Source organism: Mixophyes fleayi, chromosome 5 (assembly GCF_038048845.1).
Source record: "Mixophyes fleayi isolate aMixFle1 chromosome 5, aMixFle1.hap1, whole genome shotgun sequence".
NCBI lineage: Eukaryota > Metazoa > Chordata > Amphibia > Anura > Limnodynastidae > Mixophyes > Mixophyes fleayi.
In genome coordinates this window covers 66,456,567-66,477,292 of record NC_134406.1, presented here as the reverse complement: position 1 = coordinate 66,477,292, position 20,726 = coordinate 66,456,567, and the positions used below count along the sequence as shown (strand labels likewise).

The window sequence follows — 20,726 nt, the reverse complement described above, 5'->3', positions numbered from 1 at the left end:
CACCTTTTTATATTACAATTTTGTTTAATATTGTTTTTGCATATTCTACATTTTATATTGCATAAATGTTATATTATCATACTTTAATAGCAGTGCTCTAGGTATTCTGCTGGCTGAAGTATCTGCATGAGCCAGATACAAGTATCTGTCTGTCTGTTCTTTCATTTGTCTTCAATCAGTGAAAGTTCTATGTATACATACAAAATAAAACAACAATAATACTGTATCTTAAATATAAGGCATTTCCGTTGACGAAATTAGGAAACGTTGATAATATTCATTGTCTTTTATTCCTTTAGTAATAGTTCTGATATCTTATAGTATGACTTATTTTGCACACTCTGCTTTCTTCAAAAAGCCTTTTTAGATTCTTTACTCAACAAGGTAAAATCTATCATGGTTATTGTGAAAACCCATTACCTCCGTGACAAGTATCATGCTAAAAGTAAACTGATTTATATAACTCAATGAGAACATCAATCATTGCTGATATTTGACTGAAAAGCAATGGCCAGACCAACAAACAGTCATTCATTACAAACCTGCTCATCCAAGCAGAATTCTAAAAGATCATTTTGGAGAACATGAAACATTTTGTCCTAGGTTACCACAGGTCTCATCCCAATGTCAAACCGTATATTTGTAGAGCCAGATCAATTTAAGACCCTTTTAATTTGTTTCTTACATTTCTTGTGTTTATCATAGTGTTTGTGCTGTTATGCTGGATTATGACTATATTGACTTGCATTTATCATTTGCATTGGCTGATTTTCCCAGTTTTTGATGTTGTTGTGCTTCAATTTAAACTTTGCATCTGCTTTTGTGTACCAAGATGGCTTCCATGACCTTGAATATTATAGCTTTGTGAGCATGCATGCTTTGCATCTACATTTACCTGTGTGTAGCAAGATAGAAGGTGTGGCCACAAAAATTGTGACTTTAAAAATACACTAAGAATTTTTGAAGATAATGGATGGTTCGAGGTATACATACAAAAAGCAATGTTGCTAAAAGTGAACCTGAACAAACATGTTCAGTGAGACACAATGGGGTACATTTACTAAATTGCGGGATCAAAAAGTGAAGATGTTGCCTTTAGCAACCAATCAGATTCTATCTGTCATTTTGTAGAGTATACTAAATAAATGATAACTAGAATCTGATTGGTTGCTATAGACAACATCTCCACTTTTTCAAACCCGCAGTTTATAGTAAATCTAGCCCAATGTCTCAGCCAGGTTATGTCTCAAGTTATTTTAGGTTAAAATAAAGATGGAACGAACTATTAAACTATAGTACATCGAACAAGTAGCTTTAATAAGAAAATGAACTGAGGTAGGAAGTGCTTGACTCCTAGAACAATTCATAGCCAATAAGATCATCAGCATGTTCACAGCAGTACATATTATTTCAGGAAATTAATGTGTTAATCTTGTGGGAGGCAAGGACCTGACCTATGTGTCATTATGTAAGAGAGGATAGAGCTGCTTGTGTCAGGATCAGTGTCATGATGAGGATGAGAGAAGTGGAAGCAAGCAAGTAGCAACAAGCTTAGAATTACACAGGGTTTTCTAGCAGCACAGAATAGTAATGTGAGGCTCCTGACAAACATGCAAGGAGATTGCGCTGTCAATGTGTCTCTATATGAAATGAATTACAAACATCCAACAAGTTCAACCTTGTTCAGATAGATCAAAATACAAATGTTGTACCTAAGTTTATAACAGTTTCTTTTATTTCGTCTTTTATATCTTAATACACATGGGTACTCTCATTTTTTGCATATTAAATTTGTGTATTAATACATTTCTCACATTTTTTGTTCAGCCTAGGACATTCATTGTTGAACATTTTTAACTGTAATGCAACTCACTGAAAGATGACAGGAGTGAAGTGGTTAATGTTTGTAGAGTGAAAATAGCAAAATTTATACAAAGAATTCATTATGCCACATTCAGAATTTAAGTGGTTGGTTTACTATGTGAAAGATCTTTTCACAGGCACTGATGAAAACTTCCAAACAAGAAAGAAAATGTATTGACAGCATGTGACATTCTTCAACTGTTATGTAATCATGACCCATTTGTACATGATTACATTATTTGGCAATGATTCAAAAAAATAATTTATGACAAATGTTAAAAATTGATACTGCACCATATAATCTAAGCAGTGTATCTCTAAACTGTAGACATTAGGCCCTGTTAATGTTCAAAACATAGCTCCTATAACTGCTTTATTGCCTCTAAAACTTACATGTAGCTTCTTCAATGTCAACACTGACGTAAAATTATCTGGTTTATGAGAGGAATGTATTGCAATGCATTTGACCGATCTCTGAGTAATTGGAGAATCTGCTGGGTTTTTAAGAAGAGTATTTCTGGCTTAGTAAATAAAGACAAATGCAAGCATATACCACACTGAGGGGTGTATTTACTAAACTGTGGGTTTAAAAAAGGGAAGATGTTGCCTATAGCAACCAATCGGATTCTAGTTATCATTTCTTTACTACATTCTACAAAATAACAGCTAGAATCATATTGGTTGCTATAGACAACATCTCCACTTTTTCAACCCCGTAGTTTAGTAAATATACCCCTGAGCCTCATAAACATGTTTTGCCATTCTATCTGTAGCTCCACTGTATAATTAAAGAGCAAACTAAATAACCCAAAGTTATGTGACAAATTTTTAAACAAAAAATGTTTATATGAACAATTTCTAACATATCATAGAGAGATGGGGCTAGAATTACCTAAACATTTATTACTGTTCCACAATATGTTCAAATTAAAATGTCCCATGTTCCATCTGTATAAAATAAATACATGATGATATATGTATGCTTAGGATGATGTATTTTGCAAACGTTGCTTATCTCCTACAAATGTTACTAATTTTGATGGGACATTTTGACTGTATAAAGTCAAACCCACTTGTAAACAAATTCATCTGGAGGGGATAGAATATAAGAATATTATTGCCAGACAAAAAAAATGAGGCCTCAACATACCTAATATAATTCAGTGCAATCTTGCTTGTGTAGACTTATATATAGATATATAAAGTTTAGCTTACTTGAATTCACTCTACTCTCATTTTCAAATTGAAGCAGCCATGGTTAATAAAGCTGCAATCCCACATAGAAGTTTTTGTGTTGTATTTAAAATATCAAGTTAAGTATCTTTTGAAAATTCATCTAGCTGTCCCTCTACATATCATTATCTTCTTGTGAAAATCTATCTGGAGGTTGCAAAAAATATAGTTGGCATTTATTATTATTATTCTTTATTTATATGGTGTCACAAGGTTTCCGCAGTGCAGTACACAATACAAAATACAAGATACAGTACAAACAGTAGACCAAACAGGGTACAACACTACAGAGTAAAACAAGTATAACCAAGATTTCAATAGCTTCAAGCGTAGCAAGTACAGTGACGTAGGAGAAAAAGAAATGGTATTGTGACATAATAAAAAAGTGCCCTGCTCGTAGGAGCTTACGTATTACAAAGACTAAGGGGTATATTTACTAAACTGTGGGTTTGAAAAAGTGGAGCTGTTGCCTACAGCACCAATCAGATTCTAGTTAGCATTTATTTAGTACATTCTACAATATGACAGCTATGATCTGATTGGTTGCTAAAGGCAACATCTCCACTTTTTCAAACCCGCAGTATAACAAATATTTTGTTTGTGAGATATAAGTTAAAATGAAATGAAATAGCAAAAAATGGCTCAGTTTTAAAATTCTGGACTCTCCTGAGTATGTTGTTGTCATGCTATATAGAATTTAGAATTATAGATCGTCTTTTTTTCGCATTAGATAGGGAAAGGGCGGGCATGTAAATGCGACTAATTTATATGCGAACACATAGGTAGATTCATCTATGTATCTCCTGTGATTGCTGGAGGGGTGGTACAACTATACGATAGCCACTACTCATTGGCTGAAGCGGAATGTCTCCTCCCTAAGATTGCACTTACAAGATTAGTCACAGCTATATCAAGTCACAGACATATATTCACATTTATTTTTTTCATTTTAATATGCATGACTTTAGGCGATATTATTGAAATTGCACTTTTTAACTATTAAACAATGGTTGTGGGGATATTTACCACTTTAAACACTGTATTCATTAAAGTGGATATCTAAGTTTTGGACTAGGGGAATGTGGTGGGTAAGATTTGTGTACTGGCTTGTCACATTCCCCACTTCTACTGTAAACAGTCTTCTTTTCTTTGGATATCATGCCTGTGTAATTCACTTTGTTTTGTTTTCTACAGTAAACATTTTTGGAGAATGCATCATGTAATATATTTTTGTTATGTTTATTAGAGCAAGAACTGTAAAGTTACATTAGAGCAGAATAAAGTGATATTATAAAATATTATTCTTCATTATAAGTCTACTTACACATGAAAAATAAGGCATTTTTATCCCACATCCATCATATATGATGCATGGATGCCGTACGTATATGTCTTAACTGTTTACACACCCTTGCTTACAAACACATTGCACAATATGAACAATGCTAACTGTGAAGCATGTATTCAACATATTTCTTTAATTTTTTGCAGATTTCACAAACATATCATCATTCCTCTGTTGTTTGTGTTCTTTTTTCATAGAGACTTCCTTGTTAGCAATTGCTCCATCCGTGAATTGTGACAGCAGAATCACCAGCAGTGAAGACCTTGGCGCATGGGGGACATCTATAGGTCATGTGTAAGCCTCTTTGGATTTTAGGATAAAATGTACCCACATATTTTTTTTGCCTAGAATTGGGTATGTTCTCATTGCAGGATGCAGAGTTTACCCTTTAAGGCCTCCACTCCTCTACTACATTCAGCCACAGAGTAAAAATTTGAATACAATTATGCATGTACCTCTACCAGATCAAACAAACATTTGTCATACTTATAGCCTGGTTTTGGTCTGGAGGAGTCATCATGTATGTGTCCAAAGTTATGTGCAACATAATTGCACTATGTGACATTCTTTATAATATTGCCATTCAAAATGTGGTGTCTATTGAGGAGGAGCCTATTTTGGTGGAGGGACCATTAGAGCCTGATCCTTAGCCTTTGCCAATGGAAGAATGCCAGAGGGATCATGTTATGCACTAATACTTCAGAATAAGTATACTAAAAAATTGCGTAGAATAAATCTTCCTACACTATGGGTGTGCTCCCTACTTTATACCAAAGACATCTTCCTGCTGAGAACATTTATTTTTATATAAATTATAAAATAAGACATTTGCAATGCTTAAACAAAATAAAAGGAAATACACTAAATAATTTATTCTCTCAACTGTTTGCCACCAGGCCCTGATTAGGTTCTTATGATCGTACCTGGCTAGGGGTGAGGGCATTGAGTGGAGGCTACTGGTGCAGAGGTAGATGGTGTACCTTCTGCTACTTCTGGTTCTGACTTGACTATGTCAAATGCTTCCCTCATGACCAAATTGTAACTGTGCTGGCTCCATTCTGGGTGAGCCACCATCATTTGTGTGTTTGCTATGATGGCAGTGGAAAACTTAGACAAAATCTTGTTTTGCTTCTGCTGCAAGGCTAATTATTTAGCAACATTATCTCTGCAGGAAGGCAAGTCTGCCTGAAGCTTCTCCAATATTTGCGACAGGGGTAAGGCAGGTTACAATGTCCACCTTCTCCCCAGTAGGTGGTTGTGCATCCAGGGCTGCCAAGAGTAATTTGGAGCCCTGGCCGCCTCCATAGAGGAGAAGCCAAGGTGCTGTGTGTCACCGCAATGCGGCAGTGCCACTCAAGGGCTCTTTGTCACAGTTTGGGGGCGTGTTCAACATGAGGCATAGCTGTGTCACTTTAAATATGACATATTATGTTTAAAACGCTGTTAATATCACCTTCCTCTTATTGCAGCTTTCACACCCTGGTACTGTATTCTTGTATGCATTCTGGAATATTGGGACCTATTTGGAAAATGTATAGGCACATAAAATATTGAAATCCGATCAACAACACAGTACATAACATGCAGTATATAATACATACATCATAATAAAACATTACATTTATCACGTCACCCCCAGCCACATCTCGCTACCGTTCAGCCACATTACGCCCCCCCCACAGCAACATCACGCTACTGCCCAGCTACCTCACGCCACTGCCCATACACATCATACCACATCAAATCAAACACCAGCCACATCACAACGCCCTCAGCCACATCACAACGTCCTCATCCACATCACAACGCCCTCAGCCCCATTACAACCCCACCAGCCATATTATACCCCCCAGCCACATAACAACTCCCCCAGCCACATCACAACCCCCCATCCACATTAGAAACCCCCTCAGCCACATCACAACCCCTGATCTCACCTCATTTGTTGCTTCCAAATACGTAACATAGCCTGCATCCGGCCTTCCTATCTTAGGATGCCACTAAAACCATTATCCATGTTGTCATCATTTTCCGTCTTGATTACTGTAACCTTCTCCTCAATGACCTCCCCCACTCTCACCTTATTTTGTTTTTCATGTATTATGTAATGTGTTATGAATCATTGCTGTCTGTCTATTGTGTATTACTGTATATGTCGTATACGGCAAAGCAGACCTTTTGTAGTGCCTTATAAATAAAAGATAATAAAAATAATATAAAAGCAGAGGTCAATGCAACAGAAGACTGAATGGTCCAAAAACAACCAGAATTCGATAAGGCAAGGTGCACCTATGATGGGCGGTGGGAGACATAACTGCATAAACTAATGTACATGCAGGCAGGCTACCAGAATGCACCCTTTGAGGTGAGCCCTCCTGTGGCACATTCTCTGCTAAGAGTTTGCACCTGCCAAGCTATTTGGCAATTTCTCATGAACCGAGCACCCAGTGGGGAGGAGCAAAGCTGCGGTGATGTATTGTGGTTCATTTTCATGTGTATTTAATGGTAATTCATTATTTGAAATCTTTTTGGATTTCTTCTTTTTAGTCTTCCAAAAAGTGCTGCAATACAGTGCTAGAAAATGTGACTGCTATTGTGGGCAGAATATTAATGACAATAAGAACTAAACTATACTGAATTCAATGACAGCACTTTACTTTTAAACCAACAGACTTTTTCTATTTATTTTTAATTTCACCGATTTGAATTCAAGACAAATTTAAAATCAAATAAATACAGTCATATAAGCCTTGAAAAAATTATGAGTTCAAGTGAATCTGTACAGCTTTAATAATTTATCACAAATAAGACATGCCAGAACAAACTTCAACTTGTAGTAGAAAACCTCTGGATGCTGAACAAAACCATAATCCTCAGCGATTATTCTATTTCACAAGCAATCATGAGGAAGGTTCAGTGGTTAATGTGGTTTTCTTGTACCCTTAGGATTTTCATACTCAGGTTATTAACTTTTCTTCCAAACACTGCTTGGTGTTGATATATGTTATCATATGCAGAGTGTGGGCAGATTTATTTAATATTTAGCTACGTAGTTATAGTATCATAATGTCACACTGCTCAGAAACTTATTAATAATATATTGGGTTATAAAGTCACTAGAAATTTAAGAAAATAAAAGAAAGTAACATCTGTATGCTGCCTCTGAACAATGCTGCATTATTATTATTTATTTGCTCATATAGTGCAAATCATATTACGCAGCACTGTACAGAGAATATGAATATGTAATCGTTCACATCAGTCCTTCCAACATTGGAGTTTAAATTCTAATTTGTCTACCACAATTATGGACCCTAGACTAAAGTCTAGGTTACATAATGAATAATCCCTCACTAGGGTGAAGGATAGATAGGAACATTCATAATTAGAGAAGACGCACAAAGAGGGGGACAGAGGCACACATGAGACAGATAGCGATATGCTGGTGCAGGAAGGGGAAAGCAGGAGAGGCTGGCTCAGACATACCTCTCAACCATACCGATTTCAGAGGAACAGTCCCGAATTTAGGGCTCTGTCAAACATGTTTGTTCAGTGGGTGGGAATGTTGGGGGGAAGAGAGGTAGCTAATGGGCAGCCTAGCACTTTACAGTGCTAGGGAGCTCTCTGGGAGGGTGACCACACCCCCATAGTGATGTGGCTACAACCCCCACCCCCCCTGCTGCCGGGGACTTGCAAGTTGGGAAGTATGCTCAGATAGTGGACAGATATAGACTGACAACTGACACACACAAGGGCATTGCAGAGAGAATGGCAGAGACAGGAGAGAATAATACCTCACAGAACAGTGACAAAAAAATGTGTCTATGTAATATTTCCTTATTTACCTCCAAGCCCATATGCAGGTGGGAGGTGGAGAAAATCTCAGGTGATCAAGGAGTAGAAGAGGTGTCAGGGGAAACAAGGGAAGCATGGTGGCTAAGTGGTCAGCACTTCTGCCTTACAGCACTGGGGTCATGAGTTCGATTGCCGACCATGGCCTTATCTGTGTGTAGTTTGTATGCTCTCCCCGTGTTTGTGTGGGTTTCCTCTGGGTGCTCCGGTTTCCTTCCACACTCCAAAACACATACTGGTAGGTTAACTGGCTGCTAATAAATTGACCTTATTCTGTGTGTCTGTCTGTCTATGTGTGTTAGGGAATTTAGACTGTAAGCCCCAATGGGCAGGGACTGATGTGAGAGAGTTCTCTGTACAGCTCTGCGGAATTCGTAGTGCTATATAAATAAATGGTGATGATGATGATGATTATGTTGAGGCACTGGCTGACCCCTGACCTCCTCCAGTTGAAGAGCTCCAGAAATATTTCATCAGAGTGGAACTTGGCAAAGCTGCACCGATGCCTAGATAACCTGATTTTTAATTATTTCACTTTCTCATTGTGCCCGAAAGATCTGGCACACTACAAAAGCATTGTCCCTAATCGACCTATCATATATACCCACATAGTCCAATTACCCACCACTGTTGATGTGTTGTAAACATGCATTGAATGCTCTATTAAAGTCAAGACAATTTGTGATGATTTAATTAGCATTTACCTTGCTTTGGTTTATAATGACTAAATGAGGTCTAAAGCACTAGTCTAGTTCTTTATGCAACTGTCAGCAGATTCCAGACTCAATATTCAATGCCCCTTCCAAAAGCAAGTGGGGCAATTTCACTTGTTCCACTATACTATTTGAAGTTAGACTGTGGGGAGGAGGAAAGTAGATATTACAAATACAATACCATAATAAAGAAAAAACTAGTCATGTCAGAGGATCAAGGACAAACAAAATGATGTCACAGAGGTGGTTTTGGCACCAGAATTGATGAAGAAGGGAAGCATGGTAGTAATGCAGAAAATACATTTGCAAAAGAATGCACAAAAAAAAAACTATTGAATTAATGACACCTGTTAATAATATAAGTCTTAATGACAACACAGTTAAAAACAAAACTCTTTTTTTTATATTTTTCACTTTTACCAAAATACATTTATTAGGATGATCTTAATGTCTACTGAACATAAAATACATTTTTACATTTGCTCCTTATTGCAAACACACGTTATAGCATTCATATGAGAATGTAGCTGGAGCAAGAGATACTGCAGAAAAACAAGTACCTTTGAGATGCCCAAATCTTGATTCAGACATGGCTGCGTGCGCTTGAGTTTGGCACTCCCTTTCTGTTCATTGAAAATGGGCGAATGCCCCTTCCCCGCCCCATCCCATAAATTGTAAGCTGTAGTAAGTTTGCTTTGCATACAAATATGCATTGAACAATGCTGTGTTTAGTTGCATATGGCACAGTTCTGGGCGTGCGGAGACAAATTTTGCGTACAATACATACACAATTGGCAGATACGTTCCTTGATGAATCAGACCCAGAGACTGTAGGAGATTAGCAGGACAACCCATTCCTTAGACAAAGCTGCAAGTCTCACAGATTAAGCTGCACTTCTAACAGAGAAAGCTGGCAACCTTATAGAGAAGAGTGCAAGTCTTACCAAATATTTGCTATAACATTCCCTGAAGGAGTTACCAAACAGCGACAAAATGTGTTGGTGAAAAAAAACAACATTTCTTTATTAATTGATCAATACTTGGGAAAAACATTGTCATTCATAAGCTCTGTGAAGTGTACATTCTTATATCACAGATCACATTAAAACAATGACAAGCAGTTGTGAATTACACACAACAGCTGATATTATCACCCACTATCACAGGAGTAGGCAACCCCCAGCACGCGTGCCAGACGTGGCACTTCGACTACTTATTTCTGGCACTCCAGAGCTCTGCAGCTGCCTTACTAAAGCAGCCAAAGATAGCCGAAACACAACAGTTCCATTTTGATAATCTTCGGCGGTTTTAAAGAAGCAGCTCAATGGATATTGTTATAGGATCCTGGGACCCGCCATAATAATGATACAATACCTTTGATCTTATTAATGACCAATCTCATTAATTATTGGGATATAATGCAATTTGCGTCTTTTTCGCTATTTTAGTCACGTCGAATAATACGCACCCGTGACATCTCAGATCTACTTTAGAGGCATTATTTCACTCAACCTTTTGAGGTTTCGCCTAATACCATGGCAACCCAAAAACAAGGTGTCCCAGTTGTTATGCTTGCGCATGACAACTAGAAATTCGTAGACTTACGCGATTCCTGTGTTTGACAAGGCTATATATAAATATATACATACATATATATATATATATATATATATATATATATATATACACACACACACACATCTCGCCTAAATATTACACAAATATTTCACATTTATGTGTTAATCGCTAAATAAATACCAATCTATCATTCACCTCACTATAATGCATTATCTATATAAACATCCATTCATCCTATTGATTACAGTTATCTAAACATACAAAACAGGCATAAGGATACAAGTCTTTTACTTTACAACATAAATGCATACATACAATTACAGATAATACATTATAGATTAAACAGACAATGCTACAACTTCAGAAGTAAGTACATAATATCCTATTCTGTGGTGTGTGTGTGTGTGTGTGTGTGTGTGTGTATATATTTACTAGTGTATATGCTGTAAGAGAAATATATAGGAGTGAGTATTTCATCAGTATTGCTCATTCGTGTTGTGAGTGTATATAGAGACAGAGAATGAATGTGTGTTAAGGATGCATTGTGTATGCCATGTGCTCTTGAAAGATGGGGGGTTGGATTACAATATCCTATTCTGGTGTGTGTGTGTGTGTGTTTACTATATGCTGTAAGAGAAATGTATAGGAGTGAGTATTCATTGTTGTGAGTGTGTATATAGACAGAGAATGTATGTGTGTTAAGGATGCATTGTGTATGCCATGTGCTCTTGAAAGATGGGGGATGGGATTAGAATTTGCAGGTAAAATAAACAGATATTTGTTTCAGTGGTAGATTAAGAGAAAGAGAGAGAAAGATATAACATCAGAACATAGAGGGTGAACAAGATGAGGGGGATGGAAATTCATTGTAATGCAATTAGCAAACATTCCTGAAAGTATATGTGAAAAGGCTAAAGCTCCAGAGAGTTAAATATAAGAAGATGAAGGATTCATATAGTTAAGAGTTACAGATATAGCTTAATAAACAGATATTTGTTTCAGTGGTAGATAAAGAAAGATTAAGAGAAAGAGAGAGAAAGATATAACATCAGAACATAGAGGGTGAACGAGATGAGGAGGATGGAAATTCGTTGTAATGCAATTAGCAAACATTCCTGAAAGTATATGTGAAAAGGCTAAAGCTTCAGAGAGTTAAATATAAGAAGATGAAGGATTCATATAGTTAAGAGTTACAGATATAGCTTACTGGTATGTCTCCAGGGTTCCAGGTGTGGGAGAGGTTCCAAGTATGTGTGTGTGTGTGTGTGTGGAGTGATGGAATGAGAGTGATATGTTTTGCTCAATGGCTTATAAACCTTTACCCATAATGCATTGCTTCAGATGGGAGGGCTTGACCTCTGCCACACCCCCGCAACTAGATACGGCCTGTATGACTCAAAGCCTTCTGTTTCCTATCTAGCACATGGTGCTAACAAAGAACTTACTGTGGAGCCATAACAGCAGTGAAATGCTAGTGTCCATTATGCGTGGCTCAAGCTCCGCCCACCGCGACTGCGTCATCAGTGGCGATATAGGAGCTCCTTCACATTCCCCCTGTTGTCGGTAACCCGACACTACAAGTTGGAAGGTTTACTCTATCTAAGTGTATTTTTTTTTTTTTACTATTATATACTCACTTCTGTATTAACAAAAAAGCATAACATAAGACAGTTTTTAAAGTAACATATAAAAACAAATCAACAATTTCAAAGGAAGTCCACAAGAACGGTTGGTAATCTTCAAAAGTCCATAATCAAAATCCTTGAGAAAGTCCATAAGTAGATATCATAGAAAAGAGTCCTTGAGTATTGTTTTTTTGTTTTGTTTAAAGTCCTGAAGCATTGGAATAAAATTTATTGTTAATAATTTCTCTATTCCAAAGTTAGCAGAGTCCTTTTTCAAGTTATTACAAAGTCTTTTCACAAGTTCTGTATATGAATTTTCAAGCGGAATGATGTTTGAAGGATAGTAAAGACTTTGAATGTTCTATTAGAGTCAAGTCCAGAAGGATAAGAATCCAGGAAGAGGGAGAGAGAGAGAGACCCCAATGATCACCAACTCTCACTTGTCCCCTTCCTACCGACTATGGAGGAGATAAAAAAACCTCTATGCAATTGACGACATCCCAGGAAAAACCCCCTAAGAGATCCATAGTGGAAAAAGTATCCCCTCTCCCAAGGGATATTCTATAAAAATAGCTAATCTTGCACTGTTAATAGTGAAGTCCATGAAAAAAAATGAGAATCTTGTCATATCTGGTGGTGCCTAACAAACATCTTCTATGTAGTTTGTTTAGTAACTAGTCCATAAATGAAATAGTCCATAACCCCCCCCTCCCTTAATAGTTCGACATTTGTTGTCTTCTAGTCCTTATACGTTCTTCTTCTTTGTATAGCTTTACAGTGTCTTTAAGTTCTTTAGTCATTGTTTTTATCTTTCTGTACACAACCAGTAGTGCAATATATAGGATTACTACCAGCAAAATGAGAACTATTATGGGATGTATGAGGAGATTGAAAAATGATGTTGCTTTTGGACTGTAACCAAATAGGCTCTACCACCACGATACTTTGGCGTCTTCCTCTAAGGCGTGCAGGACCTTTGTGATTTTGATGGCATCATGTTCCAGCTTGATGGTTGCTTGCTTCTCCGTCTCCTTGAGTTTTTCCAAGATGTCGTCCTCCTTCCCGAAGTCGAGCAGCCAGTTCTTGAGCTCTGTCCCGAAACCAAGTGGAATTTTCTGAAGCCTCACAGGAGTATCTGGGCGGATATCTAGTCGCTTCTCTGGGGTCACTGGTGTTCTTCCCATCTCGTCTGCTACATCGATACCTAGAGTGGGGATAAGAGTACAATATGCTCCTCGGAGAAGATTTCCTCTTTGGGTGCAGTTAGTAGCATAAACAGTATACGAGACATTTTGGAATTGATACCAGCACCAGTAACCTTGACCCAGATATTTTAAATTAGATGATGGCTTTGGACTAACATCCATCAAACATGATCCTTCAGTATCCCAGCACTGCTGCCTGAGTACTCTGTCATGATTCCCTTGACACAATATAGCGTCTTCTCGTCTCCAACATCCATCTGTGTCAAATAGATATGGATGTGACCCTTCATATGTTAACGTGTCAGATTGGAGACGTGGATGGAGTATTGTATCCCCTGGCATCGGAATACCCAAATTTACTGCAGTGTACCCCTTCCTTTCTCTACCAGAAACAGGAGCTAGAGAGGAGGCAGTACAGGTCAGATTCAGGCAACCATGCCACTGTGTGAGCCACCAGTTTGTATGATTCAACGCAAAGTCAGGGACAAATTGCTTTATCCTCTGTCTAAGGTTGAATGGATAGTGACCATTATGGAGAGATGACACTATGTGTTTTAGATTTTCTGAGAGTTCACTCTGAACCTGTGTGCATGCCAGAGCCAATTGAGCTCTATCTTGTTCTCCAATGAGACCCAACACCAACCCTCTAAACTTTTCCCGAAGGGCTACAGATAGAGAGGTAGTGGCATCTATATGAGCATGTTGTAAGTTCTCAAGGATGTGATTTACATCCAGTTGAGTCCTTATACCATCTCCCGTATGTTGTGCCAGGCTCCCAAGTTTATTTCTCAGAACCTCTAAATCCATAGTATTCAGTGTACCTATTCCCATTGCACCTCCTCCAAGAGCGGTCGCAATGGCATCTCGCTTCCCCCTATCTTTTTTAAGTCTCCAGTCATCTTTTCTTGTTTCTTGCCCGGATTCTACCCATCCTTTCAGCATATCTAGTTGATTCCTCACTAGTTCCTCACATCTGTGATCCCAGCGATCTACTCTGAAATCCTCCACTGAAATTCTCCAAGTGTATAGCATAAATTTGACGTTGGTTATTATTGTCCATGGAGATGATAATTGGGGCGCTATCACATCTGCTATTTTATGGATAGGGATGTTACAGTCATCAAAATGTGGCCTGACTGGTTCTAAGACTTCTGTTTCATAGGGTATTCTGACTACAGTTACACATACTTGTCCTCTCCCTTTAAACGGATACCACTGGTCACTATCCCCTGGTTGTAAGGAGAGATATTTAACAGGTTTTGTTTTAGAGAGATAAGTCCACTGAGAGAATGTCCAACACCCTTCATCTGCTACCTCGCAGAATGGCCATTTAAAAGGTCCGTCAATGTTGATATCAAAGTTAATATCTCTGCCACTAGGGTCCTTCCAGTCAACAGACACATATCTGTTCCTGTACTCCTCAGTCATAGGGGTACCATCCATCCATACATCAATTATCGGAGTATCTATGCCATTACATACTATATCCCACCTCCAGGGGTTTAGATCTAACATAACCATTTGCTTATCTGGTTCCCAATGGGCATATGTAATAAAATAATATCCAGCAACTTCTGGTACACATTTATCTCTCATAATTGTTATCATAAAAGACCGTATAGATGGTGATCCCTCTACCCGGATGTACTTCTGATTTTTTGCATCTGTTTTAATTTTCAAAATGGCAGCTCTGTACAAGCCTTCCATGTCTACTGGCCCATGGTTGTTATTCCACATAGCTTGGCCTGTGTTACTACAGTTCAAGTTCATTATCATAACACTAGTTTGTAAATAATCTGTGGGAACGTGACCTTGGGCATATTTGGATTCTCTTGTGATTAGCAATTGGGAATCTCTCAACATGCAGTATCCCTTTATAGTACCTATAATTGGAATGGGTCTATCAAAATATGTTCGAACACGCAGACTATCCTGAGCATTAGATCCTATGAAGGTGGCTTTTAGAATATACCATCCATCATATTCTCCCCCTGTAGTATCCTCTGGGTCCAGTACTCCCTGCTTTGTACAAAGTACCTCTGTTATATTATATGGTGTTCTCTTAAAGCGTGGTAAATGAGGATTCTTTGATACCCACCTGACAGATTTAGTTGGCACTAAATCAATATCTTTATAATGGTTATATTCTTTAAGGCAGAGTGTATGTAGATCATGTTGATTGGCAGACACATTTTCTTTGGGGGTATAGTGTCGGACCTTATCCCCTGCATAACCATATCTCCAAAACCCATATAAATACCATTGACCAGCCACAAAGCTGTAATTAGAGTAGGGCTCTAGGATTTTCCCTTCCTTACATTCTACTACCAAAAGCTCTAGCTGGTTAGTAGAATTAGATTTTTGGGAATTTCTTATTTGTGTTGCATTTGACCAACCCCTGTCCTCCTCGTTATTCTGAGGAGTAGCAAAACCCACTAGTACCACACCTACCAGTATTACCAGTGTCTGTAATACTAGTTTGCTCAGATGGCAGTATACTGAGCACCTTTGAGCTCCCACGGAGGAATAAGATTTGTAATGGTGTCCTCTGGGTGCTGGTGTCACAGATCTTTCCTTGGGCTCCATGATCTGCTAAGAAAAAAGGCATGAGTCTAGTTCTTTTCAATAAGGACAGGTTTTAATTTTCCTTACTAGAACCTTTAGAAAGATGGTTTTATTGTTCCACACTCCCCTGTAGTTCCCAACTTAATGAGCACACAAATGCTCTACTGGGTTGAGGAGACTCGAGTGATTTTTGCCTGGTCAATATGGACCCACAATACCTTGCGTCTCCTCTGAGAGTCTTTCTTGGTAGTCACAGGCCTCTGTACCTTCAGCATGGTATCACCCATTGTCTCGAGAACCTGATATGGTCCCTCCCAGTTTGCATCCCAAGGACCTGCCTTACGGAAAACTTTGACCATTACTAAATCTCCTACAAGGGGCATTGGGGTCTCCCCCTGTAGATAGGGTTTGTGCAGCCGTACTGCTGCATATGGCAGCAGTCCCTTCAGGTTATCTTGTACCTGTTGTAGGAACACATCTCTGGCAATTGCATCCTTAATGGGATTTGACAGCTGAGGCTCATTGGGGAAGCAAAGTGGCATTTTGCGACCTGTCATGAGCTCGAATGGAGTGATCCCTGTTGTGGATGCTTCCGTTGCCCTAATACCCATAAGTATTGCCGGTAAAGCTGTTACCCAAGAAGATCCCTTCTGTAACAATGCCTTGGCTAACCGGGTCTTGATGGTCCGGTTCATGCGCTCTACTATCCCTGCTGACTGGGGATGATAAGGAACATGAAATCGTTGCTTTATGTCCAGTAGTTCACAAAGTGCTTTCATGACCTTGCCAGTAAAATGGGTTCCACGATCAGATTCTATGATCCTGGGGATTCCCCAACGTGACAAAATTTGCTCCCATAGAACCCGTGCTGTAGTGGTAGCTGAGTCATTCACTGTTGGAATGGCTTCTACCCACTTTGAGAACACATCAACAACTACCAAGGCATAGCGACAATTGCGACTGCCTGCTGGTAGTGGTCCTATGAAATCAATTTGTAAGGGTGCCCATGGCCCCTCTGCTGGAGGCACACGCTGTAATGCTGGCTTGAGAGCTGGTGCTCTAGGGTTGATTTGGGCACATACAAGACATTGTTGAGTAACACACTCTACTGTTTTGGACATTCCTGGGCAGTATAATTTACTCTTTAGTAGAGACAACAGTTTATCCCGACCAGGGTGCCCCAGGAGCTGGTGATTGAGCTGTGTCAGCTCCTCTTGGAGATGTGAAGGGACTACTGGGAGTGGATTTAAATTTTCTCCTGATACATGGCACAAGATACCCTGTCTGATAGACCAGGGATCCTGTGGTGAATTTCTGAGTGTCATAAGAAGAGGGTCTTTCGCCTGTTCCTCTTCAAATGACACCGGTCCTTCTTTGAGGACTTTCCTGCGTACAGCCACCTGGAATGAGGGCAAAAATGCAGCATCTGGATCACAAAAGATACCAGATATTGCAGCCATTTTTGCTGCTTCATCCGCTGCATTGTTTCCTAGGATTAAGGGGTTGTTCCCTTTCTGGTGTGCAGGCACTTTGATGATTGCAGCCTCATCAGGATGTGACTTTCCCCATTCCCAAAGTTCTTTTAAAACTGAAACGTGCGCCAGAGGTTTATTCTGGCTGTCCACGAATCCACGTTTTTGCCAGGTCTCTAAGTGTGATGTTAGAGATCGCACTACATATGAACTGTCACTGTATATAGTGCGCCGCCCTGGGGGCTGAAGAAAAAGTGCTTCTTTCACAGCCTCTAACTCAGCGCGCTGTGCGGACAGGTGACCTGGAAGTTTAACCAGGCTCTGGGTCCCAGTGGTCTCATCCAAGACCGCATAACCTGTCGCATATGTCCCATCCACTAGAGAGCGTGACCCGTCAACAAAGATGATTCTGTCATCAGGGTGCGCTATCTGCCTGAAGAAAGGTGTTGTAAGGGAATGTGTCAATAGACGGCAATCATGCTCTGTTCCAGTTGTGTTTAACAATTGAGACAGAACATACTTAGCCTTGTGACAGATTTTGATGTTCCGTCCACTAAGGTCCATTATCCATCTCCCAAACCTCTGCTGAGAGACTCCAGGAAGTGTATCCCGGAGTAGAAGAGTTAATGGAGAGTGAGGTGTCTGCACAGTAAGTGGTCTAAACCCTACAATATGCTCTGTCACTTTGACAGCATATTGTATGGCTGCCAGCTGTTTTGCACACTCATCAAAACCCCTTTCAACTGGTGAAAGAAGTCTTGAGAAGTATCCTAGTGGTCTAGTTGTTATACCCACCTCTTGCAGGAGAGCCGCTGATATAGACTCTGATCCAGCATGCGCTTGGATGGCCAGATTGCCATCTGGGTGGGGGGTGGCTAGTACCGGGGCAGAGGAGAGGTCTCTTTTTAGTGTTGTAAAGGCCTTCTCCTGTGTTTCCGCCCAACCTTTCAGTGAGGGTTTTTCACCTCTGAGTAATTCATAGAGAGCTTTTGCCTTGGTAGCAAAGTCCTCTATGAATTCCCTCATGAAATTTGCAACCCCCAGGAACTTACGTAAGTCCTGCAGGGTGCCAGGCCTGGGTAATTTAACCATTGCTTCCACACGGGCAGCCATGATACCCTTTGTTCCATGAGCAATCTTAACCCCTAGAAATATCACCTCTGACCTAGCCAGGTTTGCCTTGTGAGGACTCAGCTTCAGTCCTGCATGTGACAGGAGGCCTAACAATTCCTGTAAGAGGGCTAAGTGCTCCTCCATGGTCTCTGTATGGAGGAGTAGGTCGTCAACATACTGTAACAGGCATTCTGGGCGCGAGAAAACACTCAGCACTTTTGCCAATGCCTGATGAAAGTAAGTTGGGCTACTGTGAAAGCCCTGGGGGAAAACGCAGAACATGTATTGCGTGTCACGTACAGTGAACGCAAACTTGTACTGGCAACTTGTTAAGGGTATAGAGAAAAATCCGTTTGCCACATAAATGGTTGAGAATACCTGGCTTTTACCATTTATCCTTGCCATTATGTCTGGGGTTTCTGCAACTAGCTGCGCTGACATGGGGGTGTATTTGTTCAGAACCCTGAGATCGATTGTGAGTCTCCAGGTGTTCGTCTCCTTCTTCCTAACAGGCCATAAGGGATTGTTGCACGTTGAATTTCCCTTTATGACCACCCCCCTTGACTGTAGGTCAGTTACAGCTTCCACTACAGAGTCCATGGCTTCAGGAGGGAAGCGATATTGACGCTGAGGTGGTGGGTCCGGCCCTTGTATGTCCACCTCAACATCAACCATCCTTCCACAGTCATTTTTCCCTTGTGCCCATAATTCCGGATACCTGTACACAATAGGTTCAAGGTCTGTGTTGTGTGAGACCTCTGGCCATTTATGCACAAGTCCATTGTCATTCCTGTCATTTGCATGTATGAGTGGACCCAGATCATGTCGCTGTATCACACAGATCCTTGATTTTCTGGGACCTTTCCATACCATACAATTTGCTAGATCCAATATCCAGCCCTGTTGTGTCATTACATCAGTTCCGATAATGTTATCGGATCCTGAGTAGTACCACATTGGGATTTTTAAAGAGAAATCATTGATTTCTACAATCACTTTATCAATCCTGTGGGCTGTCACCCCCCCTTGTTGGTGATCAAATCCGATCACAACACACTGAGGGCTATCTGGATTTAAATCATGCTCCACATTGGTGATGGAGATTTCAGCTCCAGTGTCAAGCATGATTTTTACCCAAATATTTTTTATTTTAGCCATGATGTGGGGTCTCCCAGAAGGATCCAATACCAGGCTACATAGCGGAATTAGTTCCTTTGGGACCCCTGACCTTCAGTCTGTCTGCACCAGATTTGCTACTGGAACCTCTACTGCACAGACTGAAACCTCTTTATTTTGTGTTGTTACCTGTGAAGCAGACGGTTTATCTGCTTGCACATTTACAGCTGCTACACACTTCAGTGGTTGTGCAACTGATGGACCTTTTGTCCTTGTACAATTATTATATTTCTTTTGGAAACCGTTTGTGTTTCCAGCTGTGTAACGAGATTGTTTAGGACAGTTTCTTCTACTATGTCCTTTCTGTCTGCACTTGTAGCAGACTAGATCTTCATCCTCTGCTGGTGGAGCAGAAGGCTGAACATCTTTAGGGCGATGTTCAGGATAAGTCTGGCGGCGATCACGCGTTACACCACCAGATATACCCTGTTCCCTAATTTGTACAGATTTCTTGGATCTCAAAGTTTCCTGTCTGAATTCCTCAATAATTCTAGCTGCACCTGCAAGTGTAGTTTCCCTTTGAGCATTTGTTCGCAGATTGACATTTGTGTATGGAAATTTTTCCACAAATGCGCGAATCATGCCCGGTGGAATATGGGGTCTATGGTCGTTAGTTACAGTCCTATACATAGCTTCAAACCGACCACATAAAGCTAAAGGTTCATGGTGTATTGTAGGTTTGAAACTATCTAAGATATTGGGAGTTACCTCCCTATGCCCTGTTGTCAGTAACATAAGGGCAGCTATTCTTTCCTTTTTGTCATGGTAGCGACCATTCCCGGGGGCTGAGTCCCCAGTGGTCTCATACCTTTGACTAAGGTAAGTGGGTAGCCACAACTTGAAGAGATCCATGCGATCTTCTGGGGCCACACTTAGTTGAGTGCAATGGCCCTCAAAAATATCGCATGAGGTAAAATGGTCTAAACTGCTATCATATTGAGGAAATTCTCTTTTGAGTTCCAAGAGGATTTTTGTTCTCTTTATAT

The 20,726-nt window shown here is 39.8% G+C and overlaps 1 protein-coding gene across 1 annotated transcript in view; it reads right to left on the bottom strand.

The window, feature by feature from the left end:
- Positions 1 to 13,138: 13,138 nt before the first annotated feature.
- LOC142159449 (uncharacterized) overlaps positions 13,139 to 20,726 on the bottom strand; it is a 10,600-nt gene continuing 3,012 nt past the window's right edge. The window contains exon 3 of the mRNA XM_075214351.1: positions 13,139 to 16,006. Coding sequence (XP_075070452.1) covers positions 13,139 to 16,000 — 2,862 coding nt within the window. The 5' untranslated portion in view covers positions 16,001 to 16,006. The remainder of the gene's footprint in view (positions 16,007 to 20,726) is intronic.